A 20,210-nucleotide genomic window follows, 5' to 3' on the forward strand; every position below is an offset into this window, starting at 1 on the left:
GTACACACAGAGCATATACAGACACAGGTATACACAGAGCACATACAGACACATGTATACACAGAGCATATACATACAGACACGTGTATACACAGACCACATGCATACACACATGTATACACAGAGCAAATGCTTACAGACACATGTATACACAGCACATGCATACAGACACATGTATGCACAGAGCACATACATACAGACACGTGTATACACAGAGCACATACATACAGACACATGTATACACAGAACACATACATAGACACCTGTATACACAGAGCACATACATACAGACACGTGTATACAGAGCACATACATACAGACACGTGTATACACAGAGCACATACATACAGACACGTGTATACACAGAGCACATACATACAGACACGTGTATACACAGAGCACATACATACAGATACATGTATACACAGAGCACATACATACAGACACGTGTATACAGAGCACATACATACAGACACATGTATACACAGAGCACATACATACAGACACATGTATACACAGAGCACATACATACAGACACATGTATACACAGAGCACATACATACAGACACATGTATACACAGATCACATACATACAGACACGTGTATACACAGATCACATACATACAGACACGTGTATGCACAGAGCACATACATACAGACACGTGTATGCACAGAGCACATACATACAGACACGTGTATACACAGAGCACATACATACAGACACATGTACACACAGAGCATATACATACAGATACGGGTATACACAAAGCACATACATACAGACATGTGTATACACAGATCACATACATACAGACACGTGTATGCACAGAGCATATACATACAGACATGTGTATACACAGAGCACATACATACAGACATGTGTATACACAGAGAACATACATACAGACACGTGTATACACAGAGCACATACATACAGACACGTGTATACACAGAGCACATACATACAAGTGTATACACAGAGCACATACATACAGACACGTGTATACACAGAGCACATACATACAAGTGTATACACAGAGCATATACATACAGACATGTGTATACACAGAGCACATACATACAGACATGTGTATACACAGAGAACATACATACAGACACGTGTATACACAGAGCACATACATACAGACACGTGTATACACAGAGCACATACATACAAGTGTATACACAGAGCACATACATACAGACACGTGTATACACAGAGCACATACATACAGACACGTGTATACACAGAGCACATCCATACAGACATGTGTATACACAGAGCACATACATACAGACACGTGTATACACAGAGCACATACATACAGACACATGTATACACAGAGCACATACATACAGACACGTGTATACACAGAGCACATACATACAAGTGTATACACAGAGCACATACATACAGACATGTGTATACACAGAGCACATACATACAGACACGTGTATACACAGAGCACATACATACAGATACGTGTATACACAGAGCACATACATACAGACACGTGTATACACAGAGCACATACATACAGACATGTGTATACACAGAGCACATACATACAGATACGTGTATACACAGAGCACATACATACAGACACGTGTATACACAGAGCACATACATACAGACACGTGTATACACAGAAACCATACATACAGACACGTGTATACACAGAGAACATACAGACACATGTATACAGAGCACATACATACAGACACATGTATACACAGAGCATATACATACAAACACGTGTATACAGAGCACATACATACAGACACGTGTATACACAGAGCACATACATACAGACATGTGTATACACAGCACATACATACAGACACATGTACACACAGAGCACATACATACAGACACGTCTATGCACAGTGCACATACATGTGATTGTATTCTTGATTGGATGATTAATTGTGTATATACTCGGGATGTTGCCAATTGGACTTTTGTGTGTAAATTAATTGGCTGATTGGTGGTTAAGTGATCGGACTGTTAGTTGATTGTGTAATTAATTAATCAGTCAAATAGACTGTCAGTTGATTGAGCAATTGTCGTGTTATTAGCCATTTAGTTGAATGATTTGATGACTCGCCTATTAGTGGATTAATTGAGTGGAAGTGGGGTTCATTGATAATTGATGTATTAGTTGATCGGACCATTGATTGCTTGAGATGGTTGATGATTGATTGGATTGATTTCAAAAGTTAATTTATCTATTAGTTTATTGGACAATTGCTGAGTTGATTGAAATATATGTTAGTAGAGTCACTAATTATTACTTGATCAACTAGATAATTGATTGATTGGCCAGTTAGTTGACCAATTGGACCACCAATTGTTTGCTTCGACTATTAATTGATTGGACTACTGATTAATTGATCAATTGGTAAAATGATGTATTAGATGATTTTACTGGACTATTGGATGATTGATCATTAGTTGATATGTTTATTGATAGAAATTTTAGGATAAGACCATATAGTCTGGCCCTCACACAAAGCTGAATCCAAGCCCACCATCAGTGACTAATAATCGCATGACTGTGCATGTAAAATCACTGTCAATTTTGTGTACCATTACTTACGGTTTCTGGCTGGGGTGGGCTCTCCTCCTTGAGTGACATAGAACTGTATTATTAGTAGAACTATAAAGCTCAGCACAAGTTCTGCTGTAACACATTCACCTGTCAGTGGTTTCTTCTGAGTCTATACTGTTATCATTGTATTTTCACATAGAGATAACAAGGCATTTGAACAACCACAAAGCCCCTGACAAAGAGAGCAGAGAGCCCTGATTAGGAGACCTGCTGTGAAAGCTACAGGGCTGGTGATTTATAACCTCATCTCTTCAGATGATGAAAGGGAGGTGAGCAGCTAACAGGTCTATAGAAATCAATGGACTGGAAAAAGCTAGCTGGAATGTTAAGAGTTAACCCCTCTCCTGGAATGTAACTACTTCACTGGAATGTAGCTACTCTCCTTGGAAACCAGCTGCACACTAGGAAAGATAAAAACAGTAGAAAAAGGAAGTCAGTTGCAAAATTGCTTATTTTCATACTCTTTAGTTAAAACAATTTAAGAACTTGAAAACCACGTTAATAATTGATCTACATACTGTTATTAATTGGTTGATTGATCAGTTAATTGCCTCATTTTCTTACAGGGGTGATACTTTTGCTCCTGGACAAGTTGCGCAAGATGAAGTGGGAGCAGATGTGGCGTCTGACAGCAGAAAGGGAACTGATGAGCATGTTATCTACCTCCTTGGCTGATCAAGTGAGTGCGCAGCTATAATATCTGTAACATATTCAGAGGTGGAAATATTCATGCCTAACCTCACCTCGCTGTGAAAACAAGATCCATGTGTCGGCTTTACTTATAATAAGCCAGTAAGGGCGGATGAATATTTAATGCCAACAAAATACAGAACTGTTATGCAAGGAGCAGGTACAGTACAAGTAACAGCCTGTGTGCCCGGCATCATGATGGCAGCATTAAGTCTGGTCAGGACTCACTGCATCAGAGCAGAAAATCATGGCTCTACTGTATGTGCTCTAGTCGGACAAGTAAACGCTGTAGACCCGCCCCGATGTTCAACAATATAACCACAATAATACTGCCCCTATTTACAAGCATATAACTACTATAATACTGCCCCTATGTACAAGAATATAACTACTATAATACTGCCCCCTATGTACAAGAATATAACTACTATAATACTGCTCCTATGTACAAGAATATAACTACTATAATACTGCTCCTATGTACAAGAATATAACTACTATAATACTGCTCCTATGTACAAGAATATAACTACTATAATACTGCTCCTATGTACAAGAATATACTATAATACTATAATACTGCCCCCTATGTACAAGAATATACTATAATACTATAATACTGCCCCTATGTACAAGAATATAACTACTATAATACTGCCCCTATGGACAAGAATATAACTACTATAATACTGCCCCCTATGTACAAGAATATAACTACTATAATACTGCCCCTATGTACAAGAATATAACTACTATAATACTGCCCCTTATGTACAAGAATATAACTACTATAATACTGCTCCTATGTACAAGAATATAACTACTATAATATTGCTCCTATGTACAAGAATATAACTACTATAATACTGCCCCTATGTATATGAATATATCTACTATAATACTGCTCCTATGTACAAGAATATAACCACTATAATACTGCCCCATATACAAGAATATAACTACTATAATACTGCTCCCTATGTACAAGAATATAACTACTATAATACTGCCCCTATATACAAGAATATGACTACTATAATACTGCCCCTATGTACAAGAATATAACTACTATAATACTGCCCCTATATACAAGAATATAACTACTATAATACTGCTCCTATATACAAGAATATAACTACTATAATACTGCCCCTATATACAAGAATATAACTACTATAATACTGCTCCTATGTACAAGAATATAACTACTATAATACTGCCCCTATATGCAAGAATATAACCACTATAATACTGCCCCTATATACAAGAATATAACTACTAGAATACTGCCCCCTATATACAAGAATATAACTACTATAATACTGCCCCTATATACAAGAATATAACTACTATAATACTGCTCCTATGTACAAGAATATAACTACTATAATACTGCCCCTATATACAAGAATATAACTACTATAATACTGCCCCCTATATACAAGAATATAACTACTATAATACTGCTCCTATGTACAAGAATATAACTACTATAATACTGCCCCTATGTACAAGAATATAACTACTATAATACTGCTCCTATGTACAAGACTATAACTACTATAATACTGCCCCTATGTACAAGAATATAACTACTATAATACTGCCCGTATGTACAAGAATATAACTGCTATAATACTGCTCCTATGTACAGGAATATAACTACTATAATACTGCCCCTATGTACAAGAATATAACTACTATAATACTGCTCCTATGTACAAGAATATAACTACTATAATACTGCCCCTATGTACAAGTATATAACTACTATAATATATGAATATATATATACAGTACATTGTACAGTGAGATCTTTCTCTGTGTCTTTCTCCAGGATATCTTTAATGCTGTCATCAAGCAGAACCCATTCTTGGTACATCAGCTTCCCTGTTTCTGGAACGTGCAGCTATCAGATCACACCCGCTCTGAACAATGCTACCGAGATGTCTCTGATCTGAAGGTGAGGTGTGATTGTCACAGGGAAGAAGTCTTATATATTGCATGTGTTTATACAGCAGAAAGGAAAGAACCGCCAGGTGCGAATAACAACCAACACCATCCACATGAAGCGACAGATAATGGATAAATAATAGATAGATAATAAATAATAGATAGATAATAGATAGTTGTGTAGTCCATGGGATGTTCTGTAGCTCGCTGTAAATATAATTAATTGCTCTTTTATTCCGACGCCTCGTGTTTTGCCCTCAGATCGTTCCCGCTTGTTATTTACTCATATTGCCGGAGAATACAGAATTACCGCGGGGTCGGTGCCTATTACCGCGGGGTCGGTGCCTATTACTGAGGGGTCGGTGCCTATTACTGAGGGGTCGGTGCCTATTACCGCAGGGCCGGTGCCTATTACCGCGGGGCCGGTGCCTATTACCGCGGGGCCGGTGCCTATTACCGCGGGGCCGGAGCCTATTACTGAGGGGCCGGTGCCTATTACCGCGGGGTCGGTGCCTATTACTGAGGGGCCGGTGCCTATTACTGAGGGGTCAGTGCCTATTACTGAGGGGTCTGTGCCTATTACTGAGGGGCCGGTGCCTATTACCGCGGGGTCGGAGCCTATTACCGCGGGGTCGGTGCCTATTACTGAGGGGTCGGTGCCTATTACCGCGGGGTCGGTGCCTATTACTGAGGGCCCGGTGCCTATTACCGCGGGGCCGTTGCCTATTACCGTGGGGCCGGTGCCTATTACCGCAGGGCCGGAGCCTATTACCGCAGGGTCGGTGCCTATTACCGCAGGGTCGGTGCCTATTACCGCGGGGCCGGTGCCTATTACCGCGGGGCCGGTGCCTATTACTGAGGGGTCGGTGCCTATTACCGCGGGGTCGGTGCCTATTACTGAGGGCCCGGTGCCTATTACCGCGGGGCCGTTGCCTATTACCGTGGGGCCGGTGCCTATTACCACAGGGCCGGAGCCTATTACCGCAGGGTCGGTGCCTATTACCGCAGGGTCGGTGCCTATTACCGCGGGGCCGGTGCCTATTACCACAGGGCCGGAGCCTATTACCGCAGGGTCGGTGCCTATTACCGCAGGGTCGGTGCCTATTACCGTGGGGCCGGTGCCTATTACCGCAGGGTCGGTGCCTATTACCGCAGGGTCGGTGCCTATTACCGTGGGGCCGGTGCCTATTACCGCGGGGCCGGTGCCTATTACCACAGGGCCGGAGCCTATTACCGCAGGGTCGGTGCCTATTACCGCAGGGTCGGTGCCTATTACCATGGGGCCGGTGCCTATTACCGCAGGGTCGGTGCCTATTACCGTGGGGCCGGTGCCTATTACCGCGGGGCCGGTGCCTATTACCACAGGGCCGGAGCCTATTACCGCAGGGTCGGTGCCTATTACCGCAGGGTCTGTGCCTATTACCGCGGGGCCGGTGCCTATTATCTCAGGGCCGGAGCCTATTACCGCAGGGTCGGTGCCTATTACCGCAGGGTCTGTGCCTATTACCGCGGGGCCGGTGCCTATTACCGCAGGGTCGGTGCCTATTACCGCAGGGTCGGTGCCTATTACCGTGGGGCCGGTGCCTATTACCGCAGGGTCGGTGCCTATTACCGTGGGGTCGGTGCCTATTACCGCAGGGTCGGTGCCTATTACCACAGGGCCGGAGCCTATTACCGCAGGGTCGGTGCCTATTACCGCAGGGTCGGTGCCTATTACCGCGGGGCCGGTGCCTATTACCGCAGGGTCGGTGCCTATTACCACGGGGCCGGTGCCTATTACCGTGGGGCCAGAGCCTATTACTGAGGGGCCGTTGCCTATTACCGCGGGGTCGGTGCCTATTACCGTGGGGTCGGTGCCTATTACCGCGGGGTCGGAGCCTATTACCGCGGGTCTTTCTTGGTGCTCAGTGAGGGGACGCCGGCACCCGTCCTGTTAGGTGACGCCGCTCCCCATTACCGGCTGACTTATGACACCTGGAGAGACGTCCACCGCTCCTTCTACACTTCATCCAATAAGGGAGGACATTGTGTAATTAATAAGCGACATAATACAGCATTCCGCCGACATTAATGAAGGGAAGCACAAGCTGCTCCGCTGTCCCTCCGCGCGTCCTATACAGGGCGGAGACGGCCTCACCTCGTGGTCTCTGATCGAGGACGCTGCCTTTGTTCTTCTCCTTGCACGTTGCCTCGTTGGTGTCGGCCCCGCCAGAGCCTTTGTGCGTTTCCTTTTCTTCGTCACGGCGGGCAGTGAGAACAGTGAACCCTTCTTGGCGCAGTAATCGGCGGCCATTATACCGGTCATTAACCTTCACTTGGTTTCCGTGGGTTCGTTTCCCTGTTACATTGTGACCTTCGCTTCACGCGGGGACGGCGCAGCGTCATCTCGGCCGCCCCGAAATATTTCCTTGTGTTGAGAAAGCCGAGCATTCACTTCGCTAATTTCTGCCTGAAGTAATTACATCGTGCAAACGAGTCCTGGAAGAACTTATCCTACACTCTAGTCACAGCCAAAGCTGCATGCAAAATTCTGCAGCACTCATCATATCTGCACAAGCACCTACTCATTTGGTTACATGATATATGTTATACTCTAGTTACACCCAGAGCTGCAATCTGAAGTGTGCAGTGCATTGTGGGAGGATGGTGGAAGTGCAGATAGCTGGTAATGGGATGCAGCTCTGGCTGTGACTGGAGTGCGGCCTCTCACCTGCAGACACACAACAAACACTCAAATTACCTGTGAATCGTGGCGACAAAACAAATCAGAAGAAGCCAGGCACCGCCAGCTGCGCGCACAGACGTTACCTGCAGAGCCGTCCTGCGGGCGACAGTCTGCGGAGCAGGTGTCTACAAAGTCACCGCGGGATCTGTCACGTCTGAGCCTTCAAAATTGTCATAACCGGCTGCAGCGTTACTGTCAGCTTTATTATCAGCAGGTGTTTATAGAGCGGCGTGAGCATGTACACGCAGGGACAGGTATCCAGAAAGTGAGGCGACGAGACACATAATACGGCCACATGGTGGCAAAATAATACCGCCATATACAGCTCACATAATGCCACCATACCGTGTCAAGGTTATTACTACTATATACAACCCACATATTACAGCCTTGTAGTGGCAAGACAATACAACTGCATATAGTCCCATAATACCGCCATGTACCACCTACCATACAGTGTCAAAATATCACCGTCACATTCTGCCCATATAACCATATCTAGAACTCCAAAATACCGCATATACAACTCACATAATGCCACCATACTGTGTCAAGATATTACTACTGTATGCAACCCACATATTACAGCCATGTAGTGGCAAGATAATACAACTGCATATAGTCCCAAAATACCGCTATATATCACCCACCATACAGTGTCAAGATATCACCGTCACATTCTGCCCATATAACCACATCTAGAACTCCAAAATACCGCCATTTGCAACTCACATAATGCCACCATACTGTGTCAAGATATTACTACTGTATGCAACCCACATATTACAGCCATGTAGTGGCAAGATAATACAACCGTATATAGTCAAAGAATACCGCCATATGCCACCCATCATACAGTGTCAAAATATCACCATCACATTCTACCCATATAACCATATATAGAACTCCAAAACACCGCCATATATTGCTACTATGAAACTCTCTAATACATCCATATAGTACATCCATACCTTTAAATAGCCTTTATAATACCGCCATATATAACCCACATAATTCCACCATACACTGTCAAGATATTACCATTATATACAACCCACATATTACAGCCATAAAACCACCGCAAACAACGATCAGAAAAGAACCCCAAAGGACTAAGTTGTTGGTAAATATAGAAATATTTTTATTAATAAATAGGATCAGGGTAAGAGACAAAGGACAAAGCAAGGCAGATGTTAATCCACACATGTTGAGAAACGCTAGGGTGTATGTTGTACAGCTGGCTCAGAGTATACAGAGGAATACAATTGATCATAGTTGTAAAATATATACACAGTATGAGCCTCTGAGTAGACAGCACAGATAACTACATCATTGGGTAATAGTCAATTACAACACAAATGGCCTGCAGATTACCTGAGAGATGTAGAGATAAGAACAGCCGCAGCATACACCCGCCCCAACGCGCGTTTCGGCGTGATGGCCTTTTTCAAGGGGTAACGTGAAGGGGAAGGGGATGTGCATAAAAAGGAACCAACCACCAATAGTAGATGGATCACATAATCATGTGATACCTCTGTGCTGGGACTGCTGGGAAAAGAATTAAGCCAATGTAAACGCCGCATTCACCCGCCCGCGTTCGTCCCCGCAATCATGCGATGTGTTGAAATCATAAAGCTGCGACACACTGTCCACCAATGATGACGCATGCACTGCTACGGTGGCCGGAAGACACCAGTCGGCGCCGGCGTCATGTGCACGGCGGCGGGCGCCATGACAACAAAGACGCCGGAAGCCGACGAGCGTGTGAGGGTCCGTAGCGCGCATGCGTGCTGGTTGGGAGCGGTGCTGGAGAATAGGCAATATTGGAATACCTGCAGCGTATACGGCATCTATGAAAATGCGGGGATTATGTCAAACAGTGGGAATAGAAGGCGAAATAGTTAGAATAAATGTTAATACAGCAGTAAATAGTATGGGTGAATGGATGGGGGAATAAGGTGGGGAACAGATCCCCGGGAGTAATATTTGTGCATAGTAATTTATCATTAATACGCTGACCACCAATGATAACTAGAAAACACATTATATAATTACTAATAATATGACATAATAATGTAGATGGTCAGTGTGAATGAACATATTCTTTTTTACAGCAAATGAATCATATTCCAATCCTGCGAAGATGAAATAAACGGCCTGAAGAAGGACATGTGCATCCAGTCTCAGACACCATCCAAAGGAACACCCATAGAGAACCAGCACAAGGTGGTGAGTACTAAATAAGAAAGATAAAAGTAAGTTAAAATCACAAACATGTGGCAAAAACCAAGAAGACCAAAACCTCTATAAGAACGGAACAAAACTAATTGTTTCGTTAAGCCCTTTTGGATGGACAGTATCCAGTGCCCAGATCCATCTTGTTTCACAGCATGCCAATTTTTGTTTCAAACCACCCCCCCGAATGTTTGGAGTGATCATGTCAATCCCTCTAATCAATAGTAGGGAGCTATCGCATCCATGATGTTCTTTAAAATGCCGTGGTATTGTCCTAAGCGTGGTTACATCATCGCGGTCAGCCGCCTCCTGGATCCCCAGTATATGCTCGCGAACACGCACCTTCAATTGACGAGAGGTCATACCGATATAGATCATTCTACAAGGACAAAGAGCAAAATACACCACATATCGAGATGTACAGGTAATGTACTTTCTAATCTCATATGTTCTTGTTTCATGCCCAGTTTGCCCGAATGAAAGGCTGCCTTCAAAGGGCATGGCCCATTCTTCAGACCGACCCAGTCTTGAGTCAATTTATCTCGCCTACACCTAATATTACTATTAGGCGTGCCAGGAATCTCAGAGACCATCTTGTGCACAGCCACTACCAACATGAACTCAAGCCCACCTTCCTTGATGGTGGACGTCCTAGGCGTGGTTGCACTCCTTGTGGCCGGTGCGTCGCCTGCCCCAACGTGGAACGCACCACTACATTTTTCAATTCAGCCGAAACAAGAACATATGAGATTAGAAAGTACATTACCTGTACATCTCGATATGTGGTGTATTTTGCTCTTTGTCCTTGTAGAATGATCTATATCGGTATGACCTCTCGTCAATTGAAGGTGCGTGTTCGCGAGCATATACTGGGGATCCAGGAGGCGGCTGACCGCGATGATGTAACCACGCTTAGGACAATACCACGGCATTTTAAAGAACATCATGGATGCGATAGCTCCCTACTATTGATTAGAGGGATTGACATGATCACTCCAAACATTCGGGGGGGTGGTTTGAAACAAAAATTGGCATGCTGTGAAACAAGATGGATCTGGGCACTGGATACTGTCCATCCAAAAGGGCTTAACGAAACAATTAGTTTTGTTCCGTTCTTATAGAGGTTTTGGTCTTCTTGGTTTTTGCCACATGTTTGTGATTTTAACTTATTTTTATCTTTCTTATTTAGTACTCACCACCTTGTGCTGGTTCTCTATGGGTGTTCCTTTGGATGGTGTCTGAGACTGGATGCACATGTCCTTCTTCAGGCCGTTTATTTCATCTTCGCAGGATTGGAATATGATTCATTTGCTGTAAAAAAGAATATGTTCATTCACACTGACCATCTACATTATTATGTCATATTATTAGTAATTATATAATGTGTTTTCTAGTTATCATTGGTGGTCAGCGTATTAATGATAAATTACTATGCACAAATATTACTCCCGGGGATCTGTTCCCCACCTTATTCCCCCATCCATTCACCCATACTATTTACTGCTGTATTAACATTTATTCTAACTATTTCGCCTTCTATTCCCACTGTTTGACATAATCCCCGCATTTTCATAGATGCCGTATACGCTGCAGGTATTCCAATATTGCCTATTCTCCAGCACCGCTCCCAACCAGCACGCATGCGCGCTACAGACCCTCACACGCTCGTCGGCTTCCGGCGTCTTTGTTGTCATGGTGCCCGCCGCCGTGCACATGACGCCGGCGCCGACTGGTGTCTTCCGGCCACCGTAGCAGTGCATGCGTCATCATTGGTGGACGGTGTGTCGCAGCTTTATGATTTCAACACATCGCATGATTGCGGGGACGAACGCGGGCGGGTGAATGCGGCGTTTACATTGGCTTAATTCTTTTCCCAGCAGTCCCAGCACAGAGGTATCACATGATTATGTGATCCATCTACTATTGGTGGTTGGTTCCTTTTTATGCACATCCCCTTCCCCTTCACGTTACCCCTTGAAAAAGGCCATCACGCCGAAACGCGCGTTGGGGCGGGTGTATGCTGCGGCTGTTCTTATCTCTACATCTCTCAGGTAATCTGCAGGCCATTTGTGTTGTAATTGACTATTACCCAATGATGTAGTTATCTGTGCTGTCTACTCAGAGGCTCATACTGTGTATATATTTTACAACTATGATCAATTGTATTCCTCTGTATACTCTGAGCCAGCTGTACAACATACACCCTAGCGTTTCTCAACATGTGTGGATTAACATCTGCCTTGCTTTGTCCTTTGTCTCTTACCCTGATCCTATTTATTAATAAAAATATTTCTATATTTACCAACAACTTAGTCCTTTGGGGTTCTTTTCTGATCGTTGTTTGCGGTGGTTTTTTGGTACTTTAAAGTGCGATTACCCCAGAATTATCCATTTATTAGCCCACTACCTAGCACTAATGTTTATATATTCATTGTATTATATTGTATTGTGGGCATGCGTCTTGTGAAGTTGTTATGTGATATTACAGCCATGTAGTGGCAAGGCAATACAACTGCATATAGTCCCAAAATACCGCCATATACCACCCACCATACAGTATAAAAATGTCACATTCTGCCCACATATTAGCCTTATGGTATCAAGATAATATAACCATATCTAGAACTCCAAAATACAGCCATATATTGGTACTATAATACTATCTAATAGACCCATATAGTACATCTATGCCTTTAAATAGCCCCCACAATACCGCCATATATAACCCACATAAATCCACCATACAGTGTCAAGATATTACCATTATATACAACCCACATATTACAGCCATGTAATGGCAAGACAATACAGCCGTATATATCCCAAAAAATACTGCCACATTCAACCCACATAGTTCCACCATACGCTGTCAAGATATTACCGTCGCATGCACGCCACATATAGTATCAAAATAATATAACTCTGTATAGCCAGAAAAAAAATACCGCCATATATTGGTACTATAATACTATCGTATACATCCATATAATACTAAGATAATACAACTATAGGCCTATATAAATAGGCCCCAATATACTGCCATGAATGGGTAATATGATACTCTCATGTACTGCCATATAGTGTCAAGATTATACAACTTTATGTAGCACCAAAAACCCAGTCATATACAGCCCACATAATTCCACCATACAGTGTCAAGATGTTACCGTTATATACAATCCGCATATTATAGCCGTATAGTGGCAAGATAATACAACCATATAACCCTAAAAATACCGCCATTAAAACCCACGTAATTCCACCATACAGTGTCAAGATAATACCGTCATATTCAGCCCACATATAGCAATATAGTATCAAGATAATATAACCATATATAGCCCTCCAAAATACCGCCATATAATAGTACTATGATACTCTCATGTACGTCCATTTAGTACTAAGATTATATAATTTTATATACCCCCCAAATACCGCCATATACTGTTAATATGATACTCCCAGTATACAGCCCTATAGTGTCCAGATAATACCACCATATACAACCCATGTAATTTCATGATATTTTGTCAAACCCATAATGCCACATACAGCCTATTTAAAACAGCCATAGCGTGCCCAAATAATTCCACCATATAATGCAAAAAATGATACTGCTATGTATAGTTTACATAATACAGTATTGTAGCTGCAGAAAAACACCACCATATAGAACCCAAATAATTCCACCATACAAAATTCCATCATGAAGTCCATATAATCCTGTGGTACCATGGTAAGTAGCCATAAAATACTGCCATATAGTGGTAAGATGAAAATGTCATATACAGCCCACATAATATATTGCCCAAATAATACTGCCATGTCATGACTAAATGATACTGCCATATGCAACTCTAATTAAACTGCTACATAGTGAGATGATAATGCTCCTATATGCAGCTCACATAATACTGGAATATATAGTGATGATAGTACCGCCATATAAAGCCCAAATAAGACCGCAGCATTTATAGATGTCACTGTTATATACATCCCACACATAGTACCGCCATAATACTGCTAAATACAGCCCACATAATACGGCTGAGACATAATGATATGGAGTATCCAGGTAAAACTTCCTGAAAGATGTCATATAGTACTGCGGTATAATGCTGAGATCACGGTATACTGCCATGCCACCAGTGATAATACTAGTGTTACATTTTTTTTAAGGTGGTAGTGTTTGCTTTATAAGGATGAAGTAGTTCTTTTTTAAGGTTTACTTGCTTTTTAAGATGGAAGCATTTGCTTTTTTAAGGTGGAAGTAGTTCCTTTTTAAAGTGGAAGCACTCGCTTGTTTAAGGTGGATGTAGTTAATTTTTTAAGGTTTACTTCTTAAGATGGAAGTATTTGCTTTTTTAAGGTGGAAGTACTAGTTTTTTTAAGGTGGAAGTAGTTCCTTTTTAAATTGGAAGTACTCGCTTTTTTAAGGTGGAAGTAGTTCCTTTTTTAAGGTGGAAATAGTTCCTTTTTTAAAGTGGAAGTACTCGCTTTTTTAAGGTGGAAGTAGTTCTTTTTTAAGGTGGAAGTAGTTCTTTTTTAAGGTGGAAGTAGTTCCTTTTTATTAAGGTAGAAGTAGTTCCTTTTAATGTGGACGTAGTTCTTTTTTAAAGTGGAAGTACTGGCTTTTTTAAGGTGGAAGCAGTTCCTTTTTTAAGGTGGAAGTAGTTCCTTTTTTAAGGTGGAAGTAGTTCGTTTTTAAAGTGGAAATACTCGCTTTTTTAAGGTGGAAGTAGTTCATTTTTTAAGGTTTACTTCTTAAGACGGAAGTATTTGCTTTTTTAAGGTGGAAGTACTAGTTTTTTTAAGGTGGAAGTGGTTCCTTTTTAAATTGGAAGTACTTGCTTTTTTAAGGTGGAAGTAGTTCCTTTTTTAAGGTAGAATTAGTTCCTTTTTTAAAGTGGAAGTAGTTCTTTTTAAAGTGGAAGTACTCACTTTTTTAAGGTGGAAGTAGTTCCTCTTTTAAGGTGGAAGTAGTTCCTTTTTTAAGGTGGAAGTAGTTCCTTTTTTAAAGTGGAAGTAGTTCTTTTTTAAAGTGGAAGTACTCGCTTTTTTAAGGTGGAAGTAGTTCCTTTTAAAGGTGGAAGTAGTTCCTTTTTTAAGGTGGAAGTAGTTCCTTTTTAAAGTGGAAATACTCACTTTTTTAAGGTGGAAGTAGTTCCTTTTTATTTGGAAGCACTCGCTTGTTTAAGGTGGATGTAGTTCATTTTTTAAGGTTTACTTCTTAAGACGGAAGTATTTGCTTTTTTAAGGTGGAAGTACTAGTTTTTTTAAGGTCGAAGTAGTTCCTTTTTAAATTGGAAGTACTCGCTTTTTTAAGGTGGAAATAGTTCTTTTATTAAGGTGGAAGTAGTTCCTTTTTAAGGTGGAAGTAGTTCCTTTTTTAAGGTGGAAGTAGTTCTTTTTTTTAAAGTGGAAGTAGTGCTTTTTTAAAGTGGAAGTACTGGCTTTTTTAAGGTGGAAGTAGTTCCTTTTTAAGGTGGAAGTAGTTTGTTTTTTAAGGTGGAAGTAGTTCCTTTTTTACGGTGGAAGTAGTTCCTTTTTTAAAGTGGAAGTAGTTCCTTTTTTAAGTGGAAGTAGTTCCTTTTTTAAGGTGGAAGTAGTTCCTTTTTTAAGTGGAAATACTCGCTTTTTTAAGGTGGAAGTAGTTCCTTTTTAAATTGGAAGCACTTGCTTGTTTAAGGTGGATGTAGTTAATTTTTTAAGGTTTACTTAAGACGGAAGTATTTGCTTTTTTAAGGTGGAAGTAGTTCCTTCTTAAATTGGAAGTACTCGCTTTCTTAAGGTGGAAGTAGTTCCTTTTTAAAGTGGAAGTGGAAGCACTCGCTTGTTTAAGGTGGATGTAGTTCATTTTTTAAGGTTTACTTAAGACGGAAGTACTAGTTTTTTTAAGGTGGAAGTAGTTACTTCTTAAAGTGGAAGTACTTGCTTTCTTAAGGTGGAAGTAGTTCCTTTTTAAACTGCAAGTAGTTCCTTTTTAAAGTGGAAGTACTCTTTTTTAAGCTGGAGGTATTTCCTTTTTTAAGGTGGAAGTAGTCTCTTTTTTAAGGTGGAAGTAGTTCCTTTTTTAAGCTGGAGGTATTTCCTTTTTTAAGGTGGAAGTACTCTCTTTTTTAAGGTGGAAGTAGTTCCTTTTTTAAGGTACAAGCTTTTGTAATGGAGAAAATACTTCATTAAGGTGAAATGACTTGTTTTTTTAATGTGTAATACTTCTTTTTTAAGGTGTCAGGACTGAGGGGGTGTAGTCTCCTAGTGACCCCTGTGGATGCATTTTCCAGGCCTGGGGCTATTTCTTCCCTGGTGTACACTGCGCTGTACAGACATCTTCCCTATCAGGGCTCACAATCTAAGCCCCCTATTAGTACTTGCTGCAGGTCCCCGGGCGTCACTAGTTATATGTTCTATGAAGTCCCCTTGGCGATGGCCGCGTTCATTTTTCGGCAGACCGTTTGAGCGCCTGTCGCTCTGCGCTAATTACCCCTCATCAATACACGTCCGTCGGGGCATTAAGGAAGGCGGACAAACTTCACGTCTCTCCTGGCAACGAAGAGGTTAAACGGCTTTAATTTTCTTGATCAAACACGGGAATCTGTGTGATTTCAGCGCTGCCGCTCCAGGTTGACAGCTCGGTATAGCGGTGACTTACAGATAAATGACGGAGATTTGAAGGTTAGGCGGATTTTTCTGCACTGGGAGGAGCTCTCTTTTGCCATCTAGTGGACGGAGCAGGATATTGCAGGGCATATTTGTCCCCAAAAATATGCTCAATGCACAGAAAATACTGTTTGGAAAAGGATTTGCATGTACATGTTAGTATATCTTACCGTATACAATATTTATGACTATTCAGCTACCATCAACGGCTACTGCAAGATGAAGGACCACCATTTGTGATGTAAAATGGAGAGTAATACTGCCATAATACCGCCATCTTATAATATATCATCCTACTGTGCTAAAAGCAACAGTAACATACAGTGTTCACATAATAATGCCATACAATGTTCACATAATACTGTCATACAGTGTTCACATAATACTTCTATAGTATACTCACATAATACTGCCATACAATGTTCACATAATACTGCTATAGCATACTCACATAATACTGCCATACCATGCTCACATAATACTGCCATACCATGCTCACATAATACTGCCATACCATACTCACATAGTACTGCCATACCATGCTCACATAATACTGCCATACCATACTCACATAGTACTGCCATACCATGCTCACATAATACTGCCATACCATGCTCACATAATACTGCCATACCATGCTCACATAATACTGCCATACCATGCTCACATAGTATTGCCATACCATACTCACATAGTACTGCCATACCATGCTCATATAATACTGCCATACCATGCTCACATAAAACTGCCATACCATACTCACATAATACTGCCATACCATACTCACATAATACTGCCATACCATACTCACATAATACTGCCATACCATACTCACATAATACTGCCATACCATGCTCACATAATACTGCCATACCATGCTCACATAGTACTGCCATACCATACTCACATAGTACTGCCATACCATGCTCATATAATACTGCCATACCATGCTCACATAACACTGCCATACCATACTCACATAATACTGCCATACCATACTCACATAATACTGCCATACCATACTCACATAATACTGCCATACCATACTCATATAATACTGCCATACTATACTCACATAATACTGCCATACCATACTCACATAATACTGCCATACCATGCTCACATAATACTGCCATACCATACTCACATAATACTGCCATACCAAGCTCACATAATACTGCCATACCATACTCACAATACTGCCATACCATACTCACATAATACTGCCATACCACGCTCACATAATACTGCCATACCACACTCACATAATACTGCCATACCATACTCACATAATACTGCCATACCATGCTCACATAATGCTGCCATACCATGCTCACATAATACTGCCATGCCATGCTCACATAATACTGCCATACCATGCTCATATAATACAGCTATACCATGCTCACATAGTACTGCCATACAGTGTTTACATACTACTATCATACCATGCTCACATAATAAAGGTAAAGAGCAGCACAGAGTATTTCAGGAGGCAATTTCCTTTGTTGTTTTTTTGCAGGTCATTCACTGGAATTCTCCCAAAAAGCTGCGAGTGAAGAACAAGCACGTGGAATTCTTCCGGAACCTGTACCTGACCTTCCTGGAGTACGACGGGAACCTCCTGCGCAGGGAGCTGTTCGGCTGCCCCAGCGAGACCGACATCAACAACGAGAACGTGAGTGCCGGGGAGGCTTTGTTACAGTGTGTCAGCGCAGGGACACAGGGGTCAGAGTCACTGTCAGCACCGCCAGGACGCCGAGGTCACTCATCGCACCCCTTCACTGCCGGGCATCCGCAGACATCCCGCACTGCTCAACTACACCACTATCACCAGCTGAGCCGCGCAGTGCTAGCGTAGCAGAGCTGAGTTTGTCACGTGTAGCAGTGGAGTACAGCTGCATCCGTTATTGAATGGCCTGGAGTTGTTTTGTGTGTGTGCTGTGTTTTCCTGCAGTCCTATGTAAAAAACAGGTTGTAATATCACTGTGCCAAATGCAAGCCTCAGCTCTGCAACATCTCAGTAATGTCGATCGTCTGCAACTCACTGATTTTTCTCAGCTGTATTAGAAAGGTTCAGGGCTGAAGACATCAGCTCTGCTACATCTGAGAAGCTCAGCACTGTTACATCAGAGAAGCTCAGCACTGTTACATCAGAGAAGCTCAGCTCTGCTATATATGAAAAACTCAAATCTGCTACATCTGAGAAGCTCAGCTCTGCTACATCTTGAAAAGCTCAGCTCTGCTGCATCTGAGCTCAGCTCTGCTACATCTGAGAGGCTCAGCACTGTTACATCAGAAAAGCTCAGCTCTGCTACATCTGAGAATCTCAGCTCTGCTACATCTGAGAAGCTCAGCACTGTTACATCAGAAAAGCTCAGCTCTTGCTACATCTGAGAAGCTCAGCTCTGCTACATCTGAGAAGCTCAGCTCTGCTACATCAGAGAATCTCAGCACTGTTACATCAGAGAAGCTCAGCTCTGCTACATCTGAGAAGCTCAGCTCTGCTACATGAGAGAAGCTCAGCTCTGCTACATCAGAGAAGCTCAGCTCTGCTGCATCTGAGAAGCTCAACTCTGCTACATCTGAGAAGCTCAGCTCTGCTACATCTGAGAAACTCTGCACCTTAGTTAGTTGTTCCCCCCCAGTTAGTTGTGACCACCCTCCCTTAGTTGTTCCCCCCAGTTAGTTGTGACCACCTTCCCTTAGTTGTTCCCCCCCAGTTAGTTGTGACCGCCCTCCCTTAGTCGTCCCCCCAGTTAATTGGTGCCACCTTCCCTTAGTTGTTCCACCCCAGTTAGTTGTGACCCCCCTCCCTTAGTTGTCCCCCCAGTTAGTTGTGACTGCCCTCCCTTAGTTGTTCCCCCCAGTTAGTTGTGACCACCTTCCCTTAGTTGTTCCCCCCCCAGTTAGTTGTGACCGCCCTCCCTTAGTTGTCCCCCCAGTTAGTTGTGACCGCCCTCCCTTAGTTGTCCCGCCAGTTAGTTGTGACTGCCCTCCCTTAGTTGTTCCTCACAGTTAGTTGTGACCCCCCCTCCCTTAGTTGTCCCCCCAGTTAATTGGTGCCACCTTCCCTTAGTTGTTCCACCCCAGTTAGTTGTGACCGCCCTCCCTTAGTTGTCCCCCCAGTTAGTTGTGACCGCCCTCCCTTAGTTGTCCCCCCAGTTAGTTGTGATCACCTTCCCTTAGTTGTTCCCCCCCCCAGTTAGTTGTGACCGCCCTCCTTAGTTGTTCCCCCCCAGTTAGTTGTGACCGCCCTCCCTTAGTTGTCCCCCCAGTTACTTGTGACCGCCCTCCCTTAGTTGTTCCCCCAGTTAGTTGTGACTGCCCTCCCT

The 20,210-nt window shown here is 42.5% G+C and overlaps 1 protein-coding gene across 1 annotated transcript in view; it reads left to right on the top strand.

Moving 5' to 3' along the window:
- Positions 1–20,210, top strand: part of LARGE1 (LARGE xylosyl- and glucuronyltransferase 1) — a 431,493-nt gene that overhangs the window by 382,709 nt on the left and 28,574 nt on the right. The window contains exons 8-10 of the mRNA XM_077266800.1: positions 3,179–3,291; positions 5,140–5,265; positions 18,398–18,553. Of these exons, the coding sequence (XP_077122915.1) occupies positions 3,179–3,291; positions 5,140–5,265; positions 18,398–18,553 (395 nt within the window). The remainder of the gene's footprint in view (positions 1–3,178; positions 3,292–5,139; positions 5,266–18,397; positions 18,554–20,210) is intronic.

The sequence above is a fragment of the Ranitomeya variabilis genome, chromosome 5, assembly GCF_051348905.1.
Source record: "Ranitomeya variabilis isolate aRanVar5 chromosome 5, aRanVar5.hap1, whole genome shotgun sequence".
Taxonomy (NCBI): domain Eukaryota; kingdom Metazoa; phylum Chordata; class Amphibia; order Anura; family Dendrobatidae; genus Ranitomeya; species Ranitomeya variabilis.